The 16,957-nt window shown below is 40.6% G+C and overlaps 1 protein-coding gene across 2 annotated transcripts in view; it reads left to right on the top strand.

Annotated features, from left to right (window-relative positions):
- The first annotated feature begins 122 nt into the window (after positions 1-122).
- Positions 123-16,957, top strand: part of cdk17 (cyclin dependent kinase 17) — a 29,225-nt gene continuing 12,390 nt past the window's right edge. The window contains exons 1-4 of one of the 2 annotated variants that reach the window (XM_086058461.1): positions 123-240; positions 313-445; positions 11,815-11,959; positions 16,364-16,528. In XM_086058461.1, the coding sequence (XP_085914587.1) occupies positions 11,833-11,959; positions 16,364-16,528 (292 nt within the window). In that variant the 5' untranslated portion in view covers positions 123-240; positions 313-445; positions 11,815-11,832. Of the gene's footprint in view, positions 446-11,814; positions 11,960-16,363; positions 16,529-16,957 lie in introns of both variants that reach the window. The other variant, XM_086058460.1, reaches the window with a different exon arrangement.

Below are 16,957 nucleotides of genomic sequence, written 5' to 3'. Positions count from 1 at the left end.
CGAAGGTTTCACGATCGTGATAAACCATGGACTTTTATTCTCTCCTAGTCCTAACTAACCGGACGCTGTTGCAATTTTTATTTTTTACTCAAACAGGAAGTTGCTTTAGTATTGTGTACAGCATGATGACAACCAGCTTGATTGCACCCCTCCCGTCCCCACAGTCGGTTGTGGAACTGGAGAGATCCTTCTCTAGACTCTTTAATCTGCTCCCGCAGCAACAAAAACAGCATTTTGGAGGTGTTCGCTCAGTCACTCTTTGCCTCATCCCTTCTTTGCGTTTCTGAAGGCGTTGTTTCATTTCTTTACCAGAACGATTGGAACCGGAACCGAGCGGGAGCTGTGTTTTTCGGTCTACTTCTGTGGGCGGATACAGCGGAGGAGGGCATCCGGGCCTTGCAGCTCCGGAGGGTCCGCTTGAAACCACGGAATTCACCGTTTACAGGTAAAATTCTCTTAAAATACGACTGTGGCAACTGTCAGCACTGTCTTATAATGGAGTCCGTGACGTTCCAGTAAATTCGGCTACAAAGGCGAGAGCAGTAGTGGTTTGTGGTGACTAAAATGTCAACACGAGGAATTTGAGATGCCACACTGAATATGCTGTTTTGACATTTGACAAATGCCTTCCGTTTTGCCCCCAGAGTGCGTAACTCGTTGTGTGATGTGAAAATATTTAAGTTTGTTTACATCATGTATGCCTTTACTCTGCCGTTCAGTTACTGCGTGTATCACAAAATGTAGGAATTCCAATTTTAAGTGATTTAAGTCAAATTTATTAAGTTGAGTATCCTTTTATCAACACATATTTTGAGTCGGATTTCGAAAACCAGTGACTTATTTTCAACACCAAAGCTTTATTACTGCACATGCATTTGAAAAAAAAAAGATGCAGCTTCTGCCTTTTTCTTGCATACCTATGATGCATGTTTTACATGAGTTGCACCTGCTCCCACTTCATCTGCGAAACTGACGGATGCATGTCTCAGTAGTGCTGTTTGACCCCAATTTGCTTCCAACCTATTAATTTGTCTACATGTGTCTAAACCAGTGTGTGTTCTGACCCACATCCGCATGTATGCTGCTGTTGGTTATTGAGGGTAGCACACCCCCAGAGGACAAAGTCATTACCATGACGTCCCCCCACCAGTCCATTGTTCAGCCATATAGAAGTACTTGTATTGATCTGCGTGTTGCATACAGAACTATACAGTAGGAATATAGCTCAGACACACGCACACACACACAGACCCATGTCTCTTATGAAATTGATGGATGACAGTCAAGCGTCTCTCACAATTACGCTTTCAGGTTTGAAAATCTAGTGTGCCACGTGACGGAACTCCATCGGGTGTTTTGACCTATTTGATTAATATTTGTATAAATGGTTCATTGCAATATTTGGCCATGTATTTAAAGTTACAATCCACTAAACCAGGGGTAGGGAACTCTGGTCCTCAAGAGCCACTGTCCTGCCATTCTTCCATGTCTCCCTCCACCGACACAGCTGATTTGATCATTATCAGGCTTCTACAGAGCTTGCTAATAAGCTGATAATGTGGCAGCTGTGTTGGTGGAGGGAGACATGGAAAACAGCCGGGACAGTGGCCTCTCGAGGATCGGGGTTCCCTACCCCTGCTCTAAACTTTCACATATTAGGGTGGGCCTACTTGTCAAAAAGAACATGTCTACCAGCCCACAGCAGAGTACATAATCTGTTTATATCTTTTCCTGGGACTGGAAATATTTTACAGAAACGTATGTTGGGCCCTCACATAACCAAGATTAGTGGAATGCTTCTATATCTTTATTTTTATTTTTAATATAAAGTCCTCTCCTCTGAGATTTATACCAAATATACAAACACAAACACCATGTAATATTAAAAAATACCGTTTTTTAAATGCACGAATGACAAGTTGCCAAAAGTGGGCCGTAAATTCCCGACCCCTGATCTAACACGCTAACAAATTCTGCTTTTAGAAGCATCATTAGTTTTGATTGACACTTTGGTAAAGTTATTCATTTAACAATTATAGTCATCATTCCTTTTGTGTGAATGCCAAAATATTTCGGTTACTTTATTATGATGCTCGCGTCACTGGCGATGTCTTTTTTGTTCCCCACAAAATGTATTGTTCTGTTCTCAAGTAGGCATTCATTCATTCATTCATATGATTGATCAATATAAGTGTTGAAAATGGCTTGCTCTCTTTGACAATGCAGCGTTAATGTCCCAATAAACATACGGTTCACCTCACAGTGAGCTGTAATTGTAATTTTACACCATCTTAACCGCAATAATCGTCCTATCCCAGCAGATTTTAGGCGAGAGGCAGCATACCACCCTGGACTGATCGCCAACATTCAAACGCACATCGACACCTATGCACAGTCTAGAATCTTCTATTAACCTAATATGCATGTGTTTGGAAAGTGGGTGGAAGGCCAAGTATAGTTATAATAAGCAAACATTAAAACAGAGCATCATTATGAATTAATAATAATAATTTTATGTTTAAAAACGCACCACAACAGTTGTCATGTGTTGCGTAAGGCGTCAACATTTCCCACAATGCTTTGCTGCAGCGCAAACTGTTTGCTTTATGATCAGCCACTAAAACACTGTTGCTATTGACAACCGCTCCGGCTCTCTCGTTTTCCCTCTCTTTCTCCCTCGTTAACATCACGTTGAAATATTCCTTTTTTTGTGGGCACTCATCAAGATTTCGTCCGATGGTCTACTGTTTTTGAGTACAGCAGTTTGTTGCAACTTCAGGATGAATACAATCCGAGGAGGTGATGCGTGATTCACACGACAAAATGATTAACTATGCCAGGAATGTCGAGCGCGGTGCGAGTTTTATTTGATTGGTCTTCCTGTCTGTGTATGTGTGTGTACCGCACCAGACTGATGTGACACAGGCACTTAATGATAGAGTGCGTGCGCTTGCCATCCTCCATGAGTGTGGTTGGATGTCAGAAGGGATGTTCGGTCTTGTAGTATGCGTATGTGTGTGCGTGTTAACTTGTCTCGCACGCATTCCACTGAACACTTGTGCGCCGCAAGTCACATTGTCTGCATTGTCATGGCGCTCTTCCAGATGCGTGTGCGTTGTGGGTTGAGTCGGGAGAGGGAGATTGGCTCATAATCTGGGGATTTAAGAGTGGCATTTGTTGGAGCGGCATCAGACGGGGATTTCACACACATGCTCTCGGGTCACATCAGTGTATAAACAAGCCGTTGCTCATTCATGATGAAATAACATCAGATGGAATGAAAGCGCCCCTCCATTTGCACATTTAAGCAGGGCAGGTGTTTCGGTGCAGACTTCCAGACAGGTAGCAGTTTGACAAATTGGCACAAATGACATCCCTTGAGTGCTTGAGGGAGGTAAAAGTGAAGTAGCTGTCAAGCATGCAAAAGTACAAGATTTTTGTACTCTAATTCTGCTCTTTACGTAAAAATGGCGTTCCCTTATCTTAATCTCCATCAGGTAGCTTTAATTATCTTCATTTCTTCCTAGTCGATTCATCATTGCCTGTCAGTTAGGCCAGCAAATTTCAGGCAAAACAAAGAAAGTGGATAAAATATACATATTTCAGTATCACTTCATCCAAATGTCCCCAGAAATTACTTTCTTAATTTTCACAGTGTAACCGTGAAAGTGTTCCATGAGTGGTTCATGATTGCCTTGACGGAGGCCTTCCCCAGTTTGAGTTGCGGTAAAACAGCCCCAAAAAATGATGCAGTCACGAATCACGCTTCACTGTAGGTATGGCGTTCTTTTGGTGATGAACAGTGTTTTGTTTTCACTAAACATACCTTTTTATGACCATTCAATTCAATTTTGGTTTTCATTGGATTATAACAAAATGTGGGCAATATGTTCTGGTTTACCACATCCCCGTTCTAAGAGGGTGTGCACACTTGGGCAACCGACATTATTTCATTTATTTCAGTTATCTATTTTCACTTCCACTCTTGTAAAGAAGAAAAATCTGTTGAGTGCTACATAATTCAGATGATAAGCTATATAAATGGTGGAAAAGGTTTTGAAATTATTTGTTTTGGCAGCAAAATCCAGCAATTTTTATCCATCTCAGGGGGCGGCCATTTTGCCACTTGCTGTCGACTGAAGATATAACATCACAGTTGCTCAGGGCTCAGGCAACAACCAATCAGAGCTCACCTGTTTTCTGAAGCTGAGCTGTGATTGGTTGACCTGAGCAATGGCTGTTGTCGAACAGCAAGTGGCAAAATGGCCACCTTCTGATATTGATTAAAAACTGCTGGATTTTGCTGCTTAACTCATATTCCACTAACGCAATATTAAATAAAATACTGTATTTAGACTGGTGGGGCTGCATAGAACATATCATTGTCAAGAATTTTTAGGGGGGTTGACTTCCTCTTTAACCCCTTCAGACTCATAGATGGTTGCACATGACATATTCGAGTGTCTAAAACGCACAATTTGGATGATGTCAACACTTCTGGTTCATGATTGGAACTTACATAACCAATCACAACTGCAAGTTGATTTGCATGATGCCCATGTTAAAAATGTTGCATATAAGCTTACAACACGTTACAGCCATACTATCCTGACGTCCACTATAACAACTAAAAACACGAGAACTCCCAAAAAAACATTTCCTTGGTGTTCTTATGTGGGGAAAAGAGTAATTTTGCCCAGCAGAAAAAAATGCGGATCTGAAGGGTTAACTGAAAGCCTAAATCAGGCACATTTGTGCCTAAAGTACTCCCATTCTCTGATCATGTGCTTATTGACTTGTCAATAAAAACTCAACTAAAAACCAAGCAGGGAGAGAGCTCCAGTGCTGTTTGCCTGCAGGATATACTGTGGCAAGCATCAAAGAACACAATCGAGTCACACCTTTAAAGTGCCCCACCCCCCCACCCCTGTGAATGGAGCAGTTCCATTAAGTATCCTCACTCTGTGTGACATTTGCGTATCCAAATGAACAACCGGTGTCATCTTCTTCACACAGTTTATGGGGGAGAAGAAAGTCCACAGTACAGTTTTTAACTCATTTACTGCCATCGACGGCTATACGTCAAAAAATCATTTGAACTATTTCTATTTAACATTTTTCCCACTTTTGTTAACAAGAGTATAAATACCTAGAATTTTTGTTTAATTGTTTTAGAACAGATATAAAATTTGTGATTAATCGTGAGTTAACTAGTGCAGTCATGTGATTAATTACGATAAAAAATTGATGCCCCTAATTTTTAATAATCTTTTCTAGAAAAAAAGAAAAAAAAAGAGATTATTTAAAAACAAAACAAATAAAAGAGGATTTAAAAATTAAGGGGCACAGGCGATTAAAATTTGTAATCGTAATTAATCGCATGACTTGACTAGTTAACTCACGATTAATCACACATTTTTATATCTGTTCTAAATGTACAAAAAAAAATCTAGTCTTTCATACTCTTGTTAACAAAAATGGAAAACATTTTAAACTAATAGAAATAGTTCAAATTAATTTTTTGACATCTATTGCTGTCAATGGCAGTGAATGAGTTAAATATCATTTTTATCATTCCCAGTAGATGTCAAAGGAAACCCACTGTACTGTAATCTCACAGCTAATGTGAAGCTGGGAATAGCAACAGGAAGGTTAAGTATCCCAAACATCTCTTTTCTTTTTCTTTTTTTCTTTTTGACATTAGCATTGCATAACTCAGATGAGGATTGGAGCGTAGCCTGCTTAGGTACAATGTAACAAGATGCCAAGGTCTTCATGGGAACCTGGCTTGGCCTGAGGACAGGAAAGTGCTCATTGGAGCGAATCACCTAACATTGGGGCCCTTACGGACCTAGCACCTGTTCCTCAGGCCCTCGGTGGCGAGTGGAGACATTTGGAACTCTGTTGGCAGGTTACACCTTGGAACCCAAGCGATCGTAGACAAAGGTTGGTGCCAGTAGCAGCCTGGTAAATACCCCAACGAATTGTTGTAAATGTCACCGGAGCAACATCTTCTTTTCATGCAGCTCTTATATGTAAAGTGAATCAGTACAGTAGTCGAGTCCAGCAACTCTGTCAACACCAGAATGGAAGCAAGGCTTTTACCGGACTGCAGCAATAGCCTTCCAGTCCACTGCATAACAGCAAAACGACTGCACGCAGTGTACACATCACGCGGATGATGTCGGGAGCGTGTTGTCAAAGACGCGCGCCGTCAATGTTAATGCGTCACCTCTGCGCTCCACATCATTTGTTCACTGCGTCAGTACAGACAAAAACTGCACAATGTGGGCAAACGGGCTATTTTTAGCTACTGTACCGCGGCTTCCTATTAGTGGTATAATGCGACAGCGCAGAGGTGGATTGTTCAGCGCTTGTCACGATTGGCCGCTTTCACGCACACCTTCGCCGGCTTAAGTCCAGATCGCATTGTTGCGAGCGCCTCGCCGAGATGGCCGCCCGTGTGTTTGTGGATTGATAACGACGCAGACTTGATCCACTGATTTGAAGGCTCATCCTTTGTAATTGAAGATTAGCATGTCCTGCCTTTGTCATGACCTCAAACACCGCAAACACTTTATTGCACTCAGACGTGACAATCTGTCTTGTTTTGTGTCCCGAAGGCCGTCATGTGGGGTGAGAATGGCTCACCACGTGCTGTGTTTACATTTCTATGCCACAGGCAGGCTTGGAAATCTATAAATAACATGTTGCCTTTAACTCGCCCTTCCTCTCCTCCATCTTTTATCTTCATTCCTTCCTTCCACATGATCAGTCTCCACTTTTTGTCATGCCTTGTCCTGTGTTTTTATGTCTCTTATTTTTGGCTGCCCCTTTTCAGATCATCTGCTTTTCTAGTGAATTGGAGGGACGTCGAAACTTTATTGATCCTTGAGGTGGCATTATATAAGGTCACCCCCCCTCTCCCCCCCACTTAACTCATTCACTGCCATTGACGGTTATAGACGTCAAAAATTCATTTGAACTATTTCTATTAGTTTAACTTTTTTTCACTTTTGTTAACAAGAGTATGAAAGCCTAGTATTTTTTGGGGGTACATTTAGAACAGATGTAAAAATGTGTGATTAATCGTGAGTTAACTAGTGAAGTCATGCGATTAATTACGATTACAAATTTTAACCGCCTGATGCCCCTAATTTGTAATAATCTTTTCTTTTTCTTTTTTAAATCGTGTCAGGCGATTAGATTTTTTTTATTGTAATTAATCGCATGACTTCACTAGTCAACTCATGATTAATCACAAATTTTTATATCTGTTCAAAATGTACAATAATCTTTTTTCTAGGTTTTCATACTCTTGTTAACAAAAACGGGGGGGAAATTATACTAACAGTTCAAATGAATTTTTGACGTCTATAGCCGTCAATGGCAGTGAATGAGTTAATTTTCATTCTTCTTTCTATGACTATTAACATTACAGCCCTTTGTGCTGTTGCTCACAAGAACTCAGCGAAGCCCCTGTGGGCCAGTCATGCTGAAGCTCCCTTTTTTGGCTTCTCTCGGGCAAACAAAAGGGTCTTTGAGATGAGAGCACCCACCGCACCGGGCAGCAGTACTGATGCTGTTTGTATGCGTCCTCATGGCTACACAAACACATGCTTGTGACTGCACTGTTGGCACCGAACGCCTTTGAAACACTTCTGACCAACACAAAAGAAAATATTCATGGTTAAAAAAAAAAAAAAGGCTGTAGACGAAATGAATCAATGATGCTGCCACAGTTGCGCGAGTCAGCGATACCAGTCGGAGGGATCCGTGCACTTTTGTTGACTTTAGGGAGGTGACACTCATTGGGCTCCTGCACTTTCAAGTTTTTGTAATGTTTTATATTGTATAGATAACTAATGATTCAGGGGAAACTCCCTGGTGTCTTGTGCTCCCCTGTGATCTTTTTTTTTTTTTAATCTAAATATGATTGACGATGTCGTCGGTGCGCGGCGGGCCCGGGGCATTGCTAACCCTTCCGTCATCATCTGTGGTTAAGTCAAAAAGTCGGCACCTGTGTTAGGTCACATTTCACCTAACAGCGTTATCAGCTACCCTTTAGCTTTTGATTTGAAATAAATTGTGCGTTTGTAGCCAGGGATGCCTGGATTTGTCTTTGCCTTCTTTTTCTTTTTTGCTGTTGTAATTTTTTCCATTTTCAATCGTACAAACAAGAAAAATCTATAAAAGCCGGCAGTCGTTTGAAGTTCCAATTTCAATGTATTCATTAATGTTGGTTCAGGTTTAAGAGCCTCTCTTCAAGGCTTTGCCATCTTCCACTACGGCCTTCAGTTGTTCTCCTCCGTCAGAACGGCCAGATGGACCTGTTTGATGGGCTTCTTTCTCTTTTAAGTTCCATTATGCTTCTCTGAGTGTTTCCTCAGTCAGGAAAAAATGTTAAACTAATAGAAATAGTTCAAATGAATTTTTGACGTTTATAGCCGTCAATGGCAGTGAATGAAAAAAAAAAAAGATTATGAATAATTCGGGGCGTCGGGCGATTAAAGATTTTAATCGTAATTAATCGCATGACTTCACTAATTAACTTGCGATTAATCACAAATTTCATATCTGTTCTAAATGTACAATAAAAAAAATTCTAGGTTTTCATACTATTGTTAACAAAAGTGGACAAAATGTTAAACTAATAAAAATAGTTCAAATTAATTTTGGACGTTTATAGCCGTCAATGGCAGTGAATGAGTTAAAATAGCTTTTAGTTCCCACTTGGGAATTTCTTTTTTTCTTCTTACTTTTGTCTTCATCTGGTCTGTGATAGACCGATAGTAGGTGTGTTTAGAACTCCTTGATGCTCAGTTGAGCATGTTGGCTTGGAATTGGCTTGCATTGAAAATTCAAACTATGGCGGTAGAGAAGAAGGCAAAAATCCTCATTTACCCCTGGTTTCTCAATCTCTCAGCCTTCGTTAAATGACGTGGAAGGGTTCTTTTTTGTTTTGTTTTTGGGTACTGTCTGTACTCTTGCCATCCGGAAGGCCGTGTGACGTCATGGTAAAAAAGGGCCAATAGAAAGTCAGTTTATTGGACAAGTATTTCTAGCCATTGATTGATACTAATTTGGCGCTTCGGGATGTTGAATCATGGGCAGCTTCACACTAAATTACATGGTAACGAGGAGCACTGCTCTTGCCTGTTATTTTCTCACAAGCTTTGGAAAGCAGAAACGGAGAAGAAGCTACCCAAAGTCAAGTCTTGGTTTGGCATGTCGTATTCTCTCATGCCCACCAATAATGCATTTGGGTAAGAAGAAGTGTTTTTACACCGCTGCAGCCCCTTCCCTCCCCACTCGCTCTTTCACCAAGCGCTACTGTACATGCCTGCAGTCACTCGGGAGATTTCATGGCCTTCTAGCAAACACAGAGACGCCATTATGTCTCCTTTCTCTCTCTTCTTCCCTCCCTTCCTTCTCACACTCTCCTACTGACTTTAATGTCACATTCGTCTCCTCTCTGTTATCCTTAGAAATGAGATGGAAGAAAAGAGGGAACGAGAAAGGAGGCGGCAAGAGGGGGTTTTGACAATGGAGGTGTGTGTAATTATTAGTCTCCAGTAATTAAGCCTCCAGGTCTTGATGGCTTTCCCTGTGAAGTGTACATTGACTAGCCATTATGCCCATGGGATGCTTCCAGGAGGGGGCAGTGGGATTGATGTGTTGTTTTTTTAGTTTTTTTTTCCTGCGCAGAATGTGGGTCAAAAATGCAGGATTTTGCTGATGATGAAAGAGAGGCAGTCGAGGGGGATCGGTATTCCCTCTATATCAAGAAGTTGCCAGATTTCTATGCCAGATTTTACATTCGATCACATACACTTCCATCACAGGCATCAGATGCTACACACAGACACGCGCGCACACACACACACACACACACGTCACAAGTCTTTGTTTTGCGGCCGAGATCAAACCCAGCTCTGTTACGCTCCTTTGTATGCGGGACAAAGACGACTTATCTGTCCGTGTGTGTGTGTGTGTTTGTGTGACTGAATTCATTTAAAATTGCATCAGCATTTTTTCAACACAATTTTCATCCGCGTTGCATTGTTTTCCCTTCAATGCACTTGTGACGGTACACGTGTGCCAGGTCATCAGATCTGTATGATGGCAGAGCCACCAGAGTTGGCATGACACACTTCCTCTTCAAAAAAAGTAGGCTAATCACACACGTGTGCTGCAGCAGCGGTCTCAATTGGGCTGTATCATCTAAATGTTTGAAGGGGTTTTGGTGTTTTGACGCAAATGGATCTCTGGTGTGTCAGTTTTTTTTTTGTTGTTGTTGTTGTTGTTTTTGCTTCAGTTATGTGGAAGTTCCAGATATACTAGATATATAGAGACCAGAATAGAGCTGTCAACGTTTAATTGGGCAATCGAATAAATAAGTAAGAAATTATCAAATTAATCGACAACTATTTAATAATCGAGTAATCATTTTGGGCCATTTTTTTAAATTTAAAATAGTCCAAATCTTCTGATTTCATGATATCAGCACTTCAGTAGTAATTGTTCACTGATTTCTCTAGTCATTCATGGAAGTGTGTTTTAATCAAAATAAGACATTTGCAAACATCTTTTTAGTACAACATCAATCACCAGTTGATAAACAGTAATCAGGGGGAAAAATGCTTTTGTAATTTGTTTTAATGCAAAATTCAAATGAATCAGATTAGTCGATTAATCAATACTTAAATCAATTCTAAGAATATTTGATAGTGACAGCACTAGACCAGAAATATCTTTTACTCCTCCCTACCATAATGTATTACTTAGAAAATGAAATAAGACAACCTGTTTAACTATGTCAGTGTGTAATTTCTGCCATAAGAATCTTTAGCCAAGGTAAACTAAATTAGTGACCCTTTCCTCAGCCGAAATTGGCTGTGATAGGCTGCCATCTTAATCTGAGTTCCACCATGTCCAAACAGTTTAAACATTGCCTAAAAAGAAAGAGATTGTAACAAATTACTACGAAGCAAAAATAAAAGAACCCAACATGTGGTTTTGGTTGCTATGGAGCTTTGAATAGAATATTTTCCATAGCCTAGTTGGTGTTTTTTTTTTTAATGGGACCAACTACAGTTGACTGTGGGCTTTACAGATGCTTTTGCAGCATCTGCGAAGGTCGTACATAATTGGACGGATGGTTGACTGTGCCGAACCCCGCAATGATTAATCACTCGCGCCATGCCCCGACACGGATGACAAACTGCTGAAGGGATGTGTCATGAGTGGGAGCTGTCCGCGGGAAGAAGGAAGGAAGGTCAGCATGATTGGTCGCTAAGTGTCAGCCGGGACGGGTGGGACATTTTTGCGTCTGTTTCCTCCCCCCCTCCCTATCTCTTTACTGTGCGCGCACACTTGATGGGGCGTCGACACAGCAGCACAATGAGCAAAGGGCAGCCCGAGGACGATTGAGCAAGGTGTTTCCTGCAGCCGCCGCTGCGTCAACACCCGTCTGGATCAACAGTCCCAACCAACGCATGATGACGTCCTCTTCTCCTCCTCCAATTAGTCTAATCTTCCCTGGTTTCAAAGTGAAACTCGCTTGACTCAAATCTGTGATAGTCATCTTTTATTCATGCTTTGTTCATGGTTTATGCATGTCTGCTCACGTATTTGTAGAGCGGATTAATATAGGATTAAAAGGAGCCTTACTTCATTCATGAGGCTGGTCATAGCAGAGGAGGGATTGCCTGGAATCCCCCCCCCCCCCCCCGCTGCTCTCAAACACCAGCGCTTGTCAAATGTGGCTTTTGGTGTGAATGTTGACCGCGTGCTTGCGTGCGTGTCTTGCAGGCCGCGCACCGCCCCGCCATGGAGAAGATGAAGAGGATTAAGAAGCGTCTGTCGTTAACGCTGCGCTCAAGTCAGACCATCGACGAGTCGCTGTCTGAGCTGGCCGAGCAGATGACCATCGAGGACGGCGGCACCAAGGACAATGGTTTGTATTTGTCAGTGGTGACAACTTGGGGCTTAAGTCGATTTTTTAAAAACGATATCTTTAACAGTAATAATATTCCATAATATATCAATAAAAAAAAAAAATCATACATTTTTTAGATTTTCTGCCTTTCACTCAAATTTCTGACATTTTTGGCCATTTAAAAATTTCTGCCTCTCTTCTTTTTTGGGAAATTTTATGGCTATTTTTTGACATTTTTTCTGCCTTTTTTTCCATCCAGCTCTGACATTTTTGACAATTTTGTGATCAATATATGGTAATTTTCATTATTTCTTTTTTTGTTTGTTTTTGTGTACTTTTTGAAAGTTTTCTTTCCTCATTCACTCGCAGCAATTTTTGCTCCTGGCTGTTTTACTGGATTTTGACTGATTTTGCAAGGCCCACAGAATATTGTGTTCTATTGCTATAAAAGCATGGAACCTACCAAAATAAATATTAGAGTCTCTTCTTTCATCAGGAAAAAAAAGGTATTTAAATCTGTTTTTGGGAGTAAATGAGTTAATGGTTAACTCGACAGGAAATCAGACTCTTGCTCTAAGATTTGAAATGGGCGCACAAAGGGGGTGTTGCCTGGAAAACCAATGGATAGGGGTGTGCCCAAAAAATTAATTCTCATAAGAATCACGATTCTCATTTAGTACGATTCAGAATCGATTTTAAATGTCCCAAAATCGATTTTATTTAAATTATTTTATACTGTCTTCCCTTTGTTTGTGCGTGCCTTTATTGGGAGCGCTGTTCGTGTAGTACCTTATTTGGCCACTTAGGGGCAGTGTGGTTCCACGCGGTTTGATACACTGTTAAGTGGTAGCCACATTAGAGAGTAGAAGGAAAAAGTCACAATCAAGTTATTCCAATGAAAGTTGTTTTTGTGCAGCATGGAGCCGTTCTTTTGAGTGATAAAAGTGCCGCGAGTAGAGCACTATTTAGCATTAGCGAGTCAGACTGGAGTAGATCATTACGATTCTTTGAACATCTATAAATTGAAGCAAAAATCATTGTCAATCAAATCATTGAGAATAAAAAATCTTTCTTAATCGAAAATCGATTCCGAATCGAATCGCACACCCAAAAATCGTAATTGAAACGAATCGTGAGACGTTCAAAGATTCCCACCCCTAGTCGGGGAGAGGGTTGGGGCGTGGTCTGGCTGTGATTGACAGCAGCAACTCGCTAACAAGGCGTTTAAGGAGGCGTGTACGAGAATGAGCCGGTGGGTGGCGGGGCGACTGCGTCACGATGCACAAGTGACGTAGTCTGTAATTTCTTGTGTAATGAGAGGACAAACAGCCAAATAATGTTCATCTCAGTGTTTAACCCTAAGATGGCACCAAGCACACGTTTTTTTGCCACAAATTCAAGCTTTAAACAAATATGCACTAAAATGTCAAGATAATGACCAGGACATGTAGACACCAGTTTATCAGCAAAAAAATAAATAAATTATCTGACTTTTTGGCAGTTTTGTGGACATTTTATGGTAACGGTTGCTTTTCTGTTGACAGCCTTTTTTATTTAGTTCTCTGACATTTTTAGCAATTTCATGGAGATATGGTAATTTTCTGCTTTTCTTTTTGTGTGTGGACATTTTATGGTCACTTTTTGGACATTTGTAGTTTATTTTTATTTTTTTTATTTTTTATACAACTATTTCATCTACCTTTCGCCTCCCTTTTTCTGACAACTACAAATATTTGGACTCTGACATTGCAACTTTTTTTGTCACTTAGATAATTGTTTTATTAAAGGGATTATTACATCGTGGAATTTTAAGCCCTTCCACTACTCAACTTTATTTATAAAAACAATGGCAGCTGAATACAAAGTGCTGTACAGTGAACATAACATAATAGATTGACAGTTGAAATAAAAACATGAACCCTAACAGAGTAAAATGAATAAATAAACGCTAAAAGAGCTGAGTCCCATGCCGTGTTAAAGGCCATAGAATAAAAAGTAAAACTCCGCCATTAGGACAGAATGTTTACAGATAAAGTGTCACTATCCCATGGAGGTCTCAGAGAAAGTGGCTGTGGGTTTAGTCCGCAGAGGGGGGTGGATCTGCACCTAATAACGTCAAAAAGTTCCAACAGCTCGTTTTCTCAGGTTGGGAGGGGCTGGTGCTTGGAGAGCAGAGGGGCGAATGGAGGAAATAACCACTTTGGTGAGGAATCAGCATTTTAACATGGCTAAAAAAAAAAGTTGACTTTTCACATTGCTGTCCCTTTTACACCTTTCCGTTGTAAACAAGCAAAATGCCCGATTTGTACAAATATTAGCAACTTTTTAAATGTATTGTTGAATTGTGGTTCTTACAGCGTATGTTAAGTTTTCCAGTTTAAATATTATTTCAGTTGTGGCTAACTACTCCTCCTCAATGGATATCTTACCCCAGTTCTTTAGTTTGATGTTTGGTTTCAGCAATTACAAATATTTATCCCTTTAAAAAAAAAAAATGGTATTAAGGGGCTGAGTTTGAGTGCTTCTACATGACCGGTCTTTGAGACTATAAATGTACCAAGCACGGTTCTAATAAAAGACACACTTCAGGTTCTTCCATCTATTAGTCAGCAAATACCTTGAAGAGTTATTAAATCTCCATACAGTGTACACGTCCATCTGCAGACATTTTATAGCCATAGAGTTAAAAGTGCTTTTAGCAACTTGCCCGCTCTCACGGGTCTTTAAATGATTAAACAGCGCCGATGAGGCGGCGTGAATGAAAACATTTGTGTGCGTCGGTGGCGATGGGGATGAAGAGCTCTTCATCAACGTTATGTAACAGGAGTAAGAGCACGGGGCACACACACACATTTGCATAAACACACACTCAGCTCTTTAAGCGAGAAGGTCAGTGGGGAACCGGTCAGCTTAGAGTAGTTAAGACTTATTAGTTGACAGTCTGATGAGCCCACCTGGAAAGCTTAGCTGTTGAGCATAAGAGTATTAAGATATGTATAGTATTTGTTTCTTATTTCTCAACTGTTGTTGTTGTACTGAAATACAATTTTTGGTGTGAAATCTGGATTTGTATAGTTAAGACAGGTTAATTGTACCTTTTGGTATCTAATCTAGTTGGTGTTTTTTGGCCTCCGATACCAAAGTTGTTGTTTTTTCTCAACATGAAAAAGCTGTCCTGCCATTGGTTCAGAGCATTCAAGGGCCAATAGGATATCTTAGCTCGGCATGCAGTGAACATGCCACCACACATCAGTGAATGTCGTGCATGAGCAAGACACAAGATGCTGCATCCAAAGTCGTGTATTAGCGTCAGAATTAATGGTATCGGCATGTTACTTGTTAGTACTCGCCAATACCGATACCACAGTTTTAATGCAGTATCAGGGCCTCTGCCGATACCAGTATCGGTATCGGAACAACACTAATTCTAGTGAAATTGTTTTATATTAGCTGCTCAATGTTGCCCGGCATAGATGAATAAAAAAAATGTATTATTTCTAGTAAATTAATAATTACATTTGGATCAATTAAATGAAATCTGCTCCCTACTAATTGAGCAATGCCATTAACTCATTCATTGCCATTGACGGCTATAGACGTCAAAATTTCATTTTAACTATTTCTATTAGTTTAACATTTTTCCTCACTTTTGTTAACAAGATTATGAAAACCTAGATTTTTTTTTAATTGTACATTAAAAACAGATGTAAAATTTGTGATTAATCGTGGGTTCACTAGTGAAGTCATGCGATTAATTACAATTAATTACAATTAAAAACATTGCCTGACGCCCCTAATTTTTAATAATCTTTTCTTTTTTTTCTAATTGCATCAGGTGATTAACATTTTTAACTGTAATTAATCACATGACTTTAATAGTTCTAGGTTTTCATACTCTTGTTAACAAAAGTGGAAAAAATGTTAACCTAATAGAAATGGTTCAAATGAATTTTTTACGTCTATAGCCGTCAACGGCAGTGAATGAGTGAAAAACAAAAATCAATAAAAAGGCTTCCTTGTGTTTATATATCAGTTATCAATTATATCAGCTGTTAAGAGAGTCGATTCATGTCGACACTTCCCTTCCCTTGCCTCTGTTACATAACATTGTGTTCAGTTCGGCACCACAGCTGCGACTCCAACCGCCACTTCAATTGACACATGATTGGCAGGAGCTCAGCAAAATAAAGTGACACGCGCATCCGTCTTTCGCACATTCTGTCTGTTGATTTGTTCAACATCACGTAAGCAAGCCGGTGTGTTTCCTGTTGTCTTCTGACACTCTGCAAGATAGTAACTGAAAGCACTGCGACTTTGCCTTAAGTCTTAGATACATTTGTCAGTTTAGTAATCGCGGTGTGCATTTCTAATGAACTCTGCAAGTGTGATGCAAGAGTTGAAACAGTCTTTGTTCTCTTTCAGAGCCCTTCATGAGGAATGGCCGCCCGCCTACCTCCCACAGCATGCACTCCTTCCTGCACCAGTACACGGGCTCCTTCAAGAAGCCGCCGCTGCGCCGGCCACACAGCGTCATCGGCGGCACGCTGGGCTCCTTCATGTCCATACCGCGCAACGGCAGTCGCTTGGGTAAGGGCACCAACACAGTGGATTGCAAAAACATTTTTTTAAAACACTTTTAGGGAACCCCCCGTAAATACAAACTCACACACATAAAGGGAAGTGAATATCTGGGGAACAGTTGGCATTTGGTGACAAACAGGAAACGTGTCCGGGCTGTGAGATTTCTGTCCTCCTTCCCCGATCTGTGTGTGCGTCCCACCTTTGCCCTTGTGACAAAAGTGAGGGTATTTCCTGTAAATTGACTCACGACTGATGTGTGGCATCATGTCAACTCGTGAGAGGTGGGAAGTGACTCATCGTGATGAGGCAGCATGTCGCTGGTGGCGATTCTCTAATACCATCAGTCACATTTTATTTTTCAAAATGATGATGTTATTATCACTTTGGGATTGTTGTGTAGTAATGTGAAATCGATTTCTGTCTGTTTAATTGATA

The sequence above is a fragment of the Leptonotus elevatus genome, chromosome 17 (assembly GCF_054856555.1).
Source record: "Leptonotus elevatus isolate MCC_2025b chromosome 17, RoL_Lele_1.0, whole genome shotgun sequence".
In the NCBI taxonomy this organism is placed as follows: Eukaryota; Metazoa; Chordata; class Actinopteri; order Syngnathiformes; family Syngnathidae; genus Leptonotus; species Leptonotus elevatus.
The sequence above is the reverse complement of the archived record's forward strand: the minus strand, read 5'-3'. Positions and strand labels throughout refer to the sequence as shown.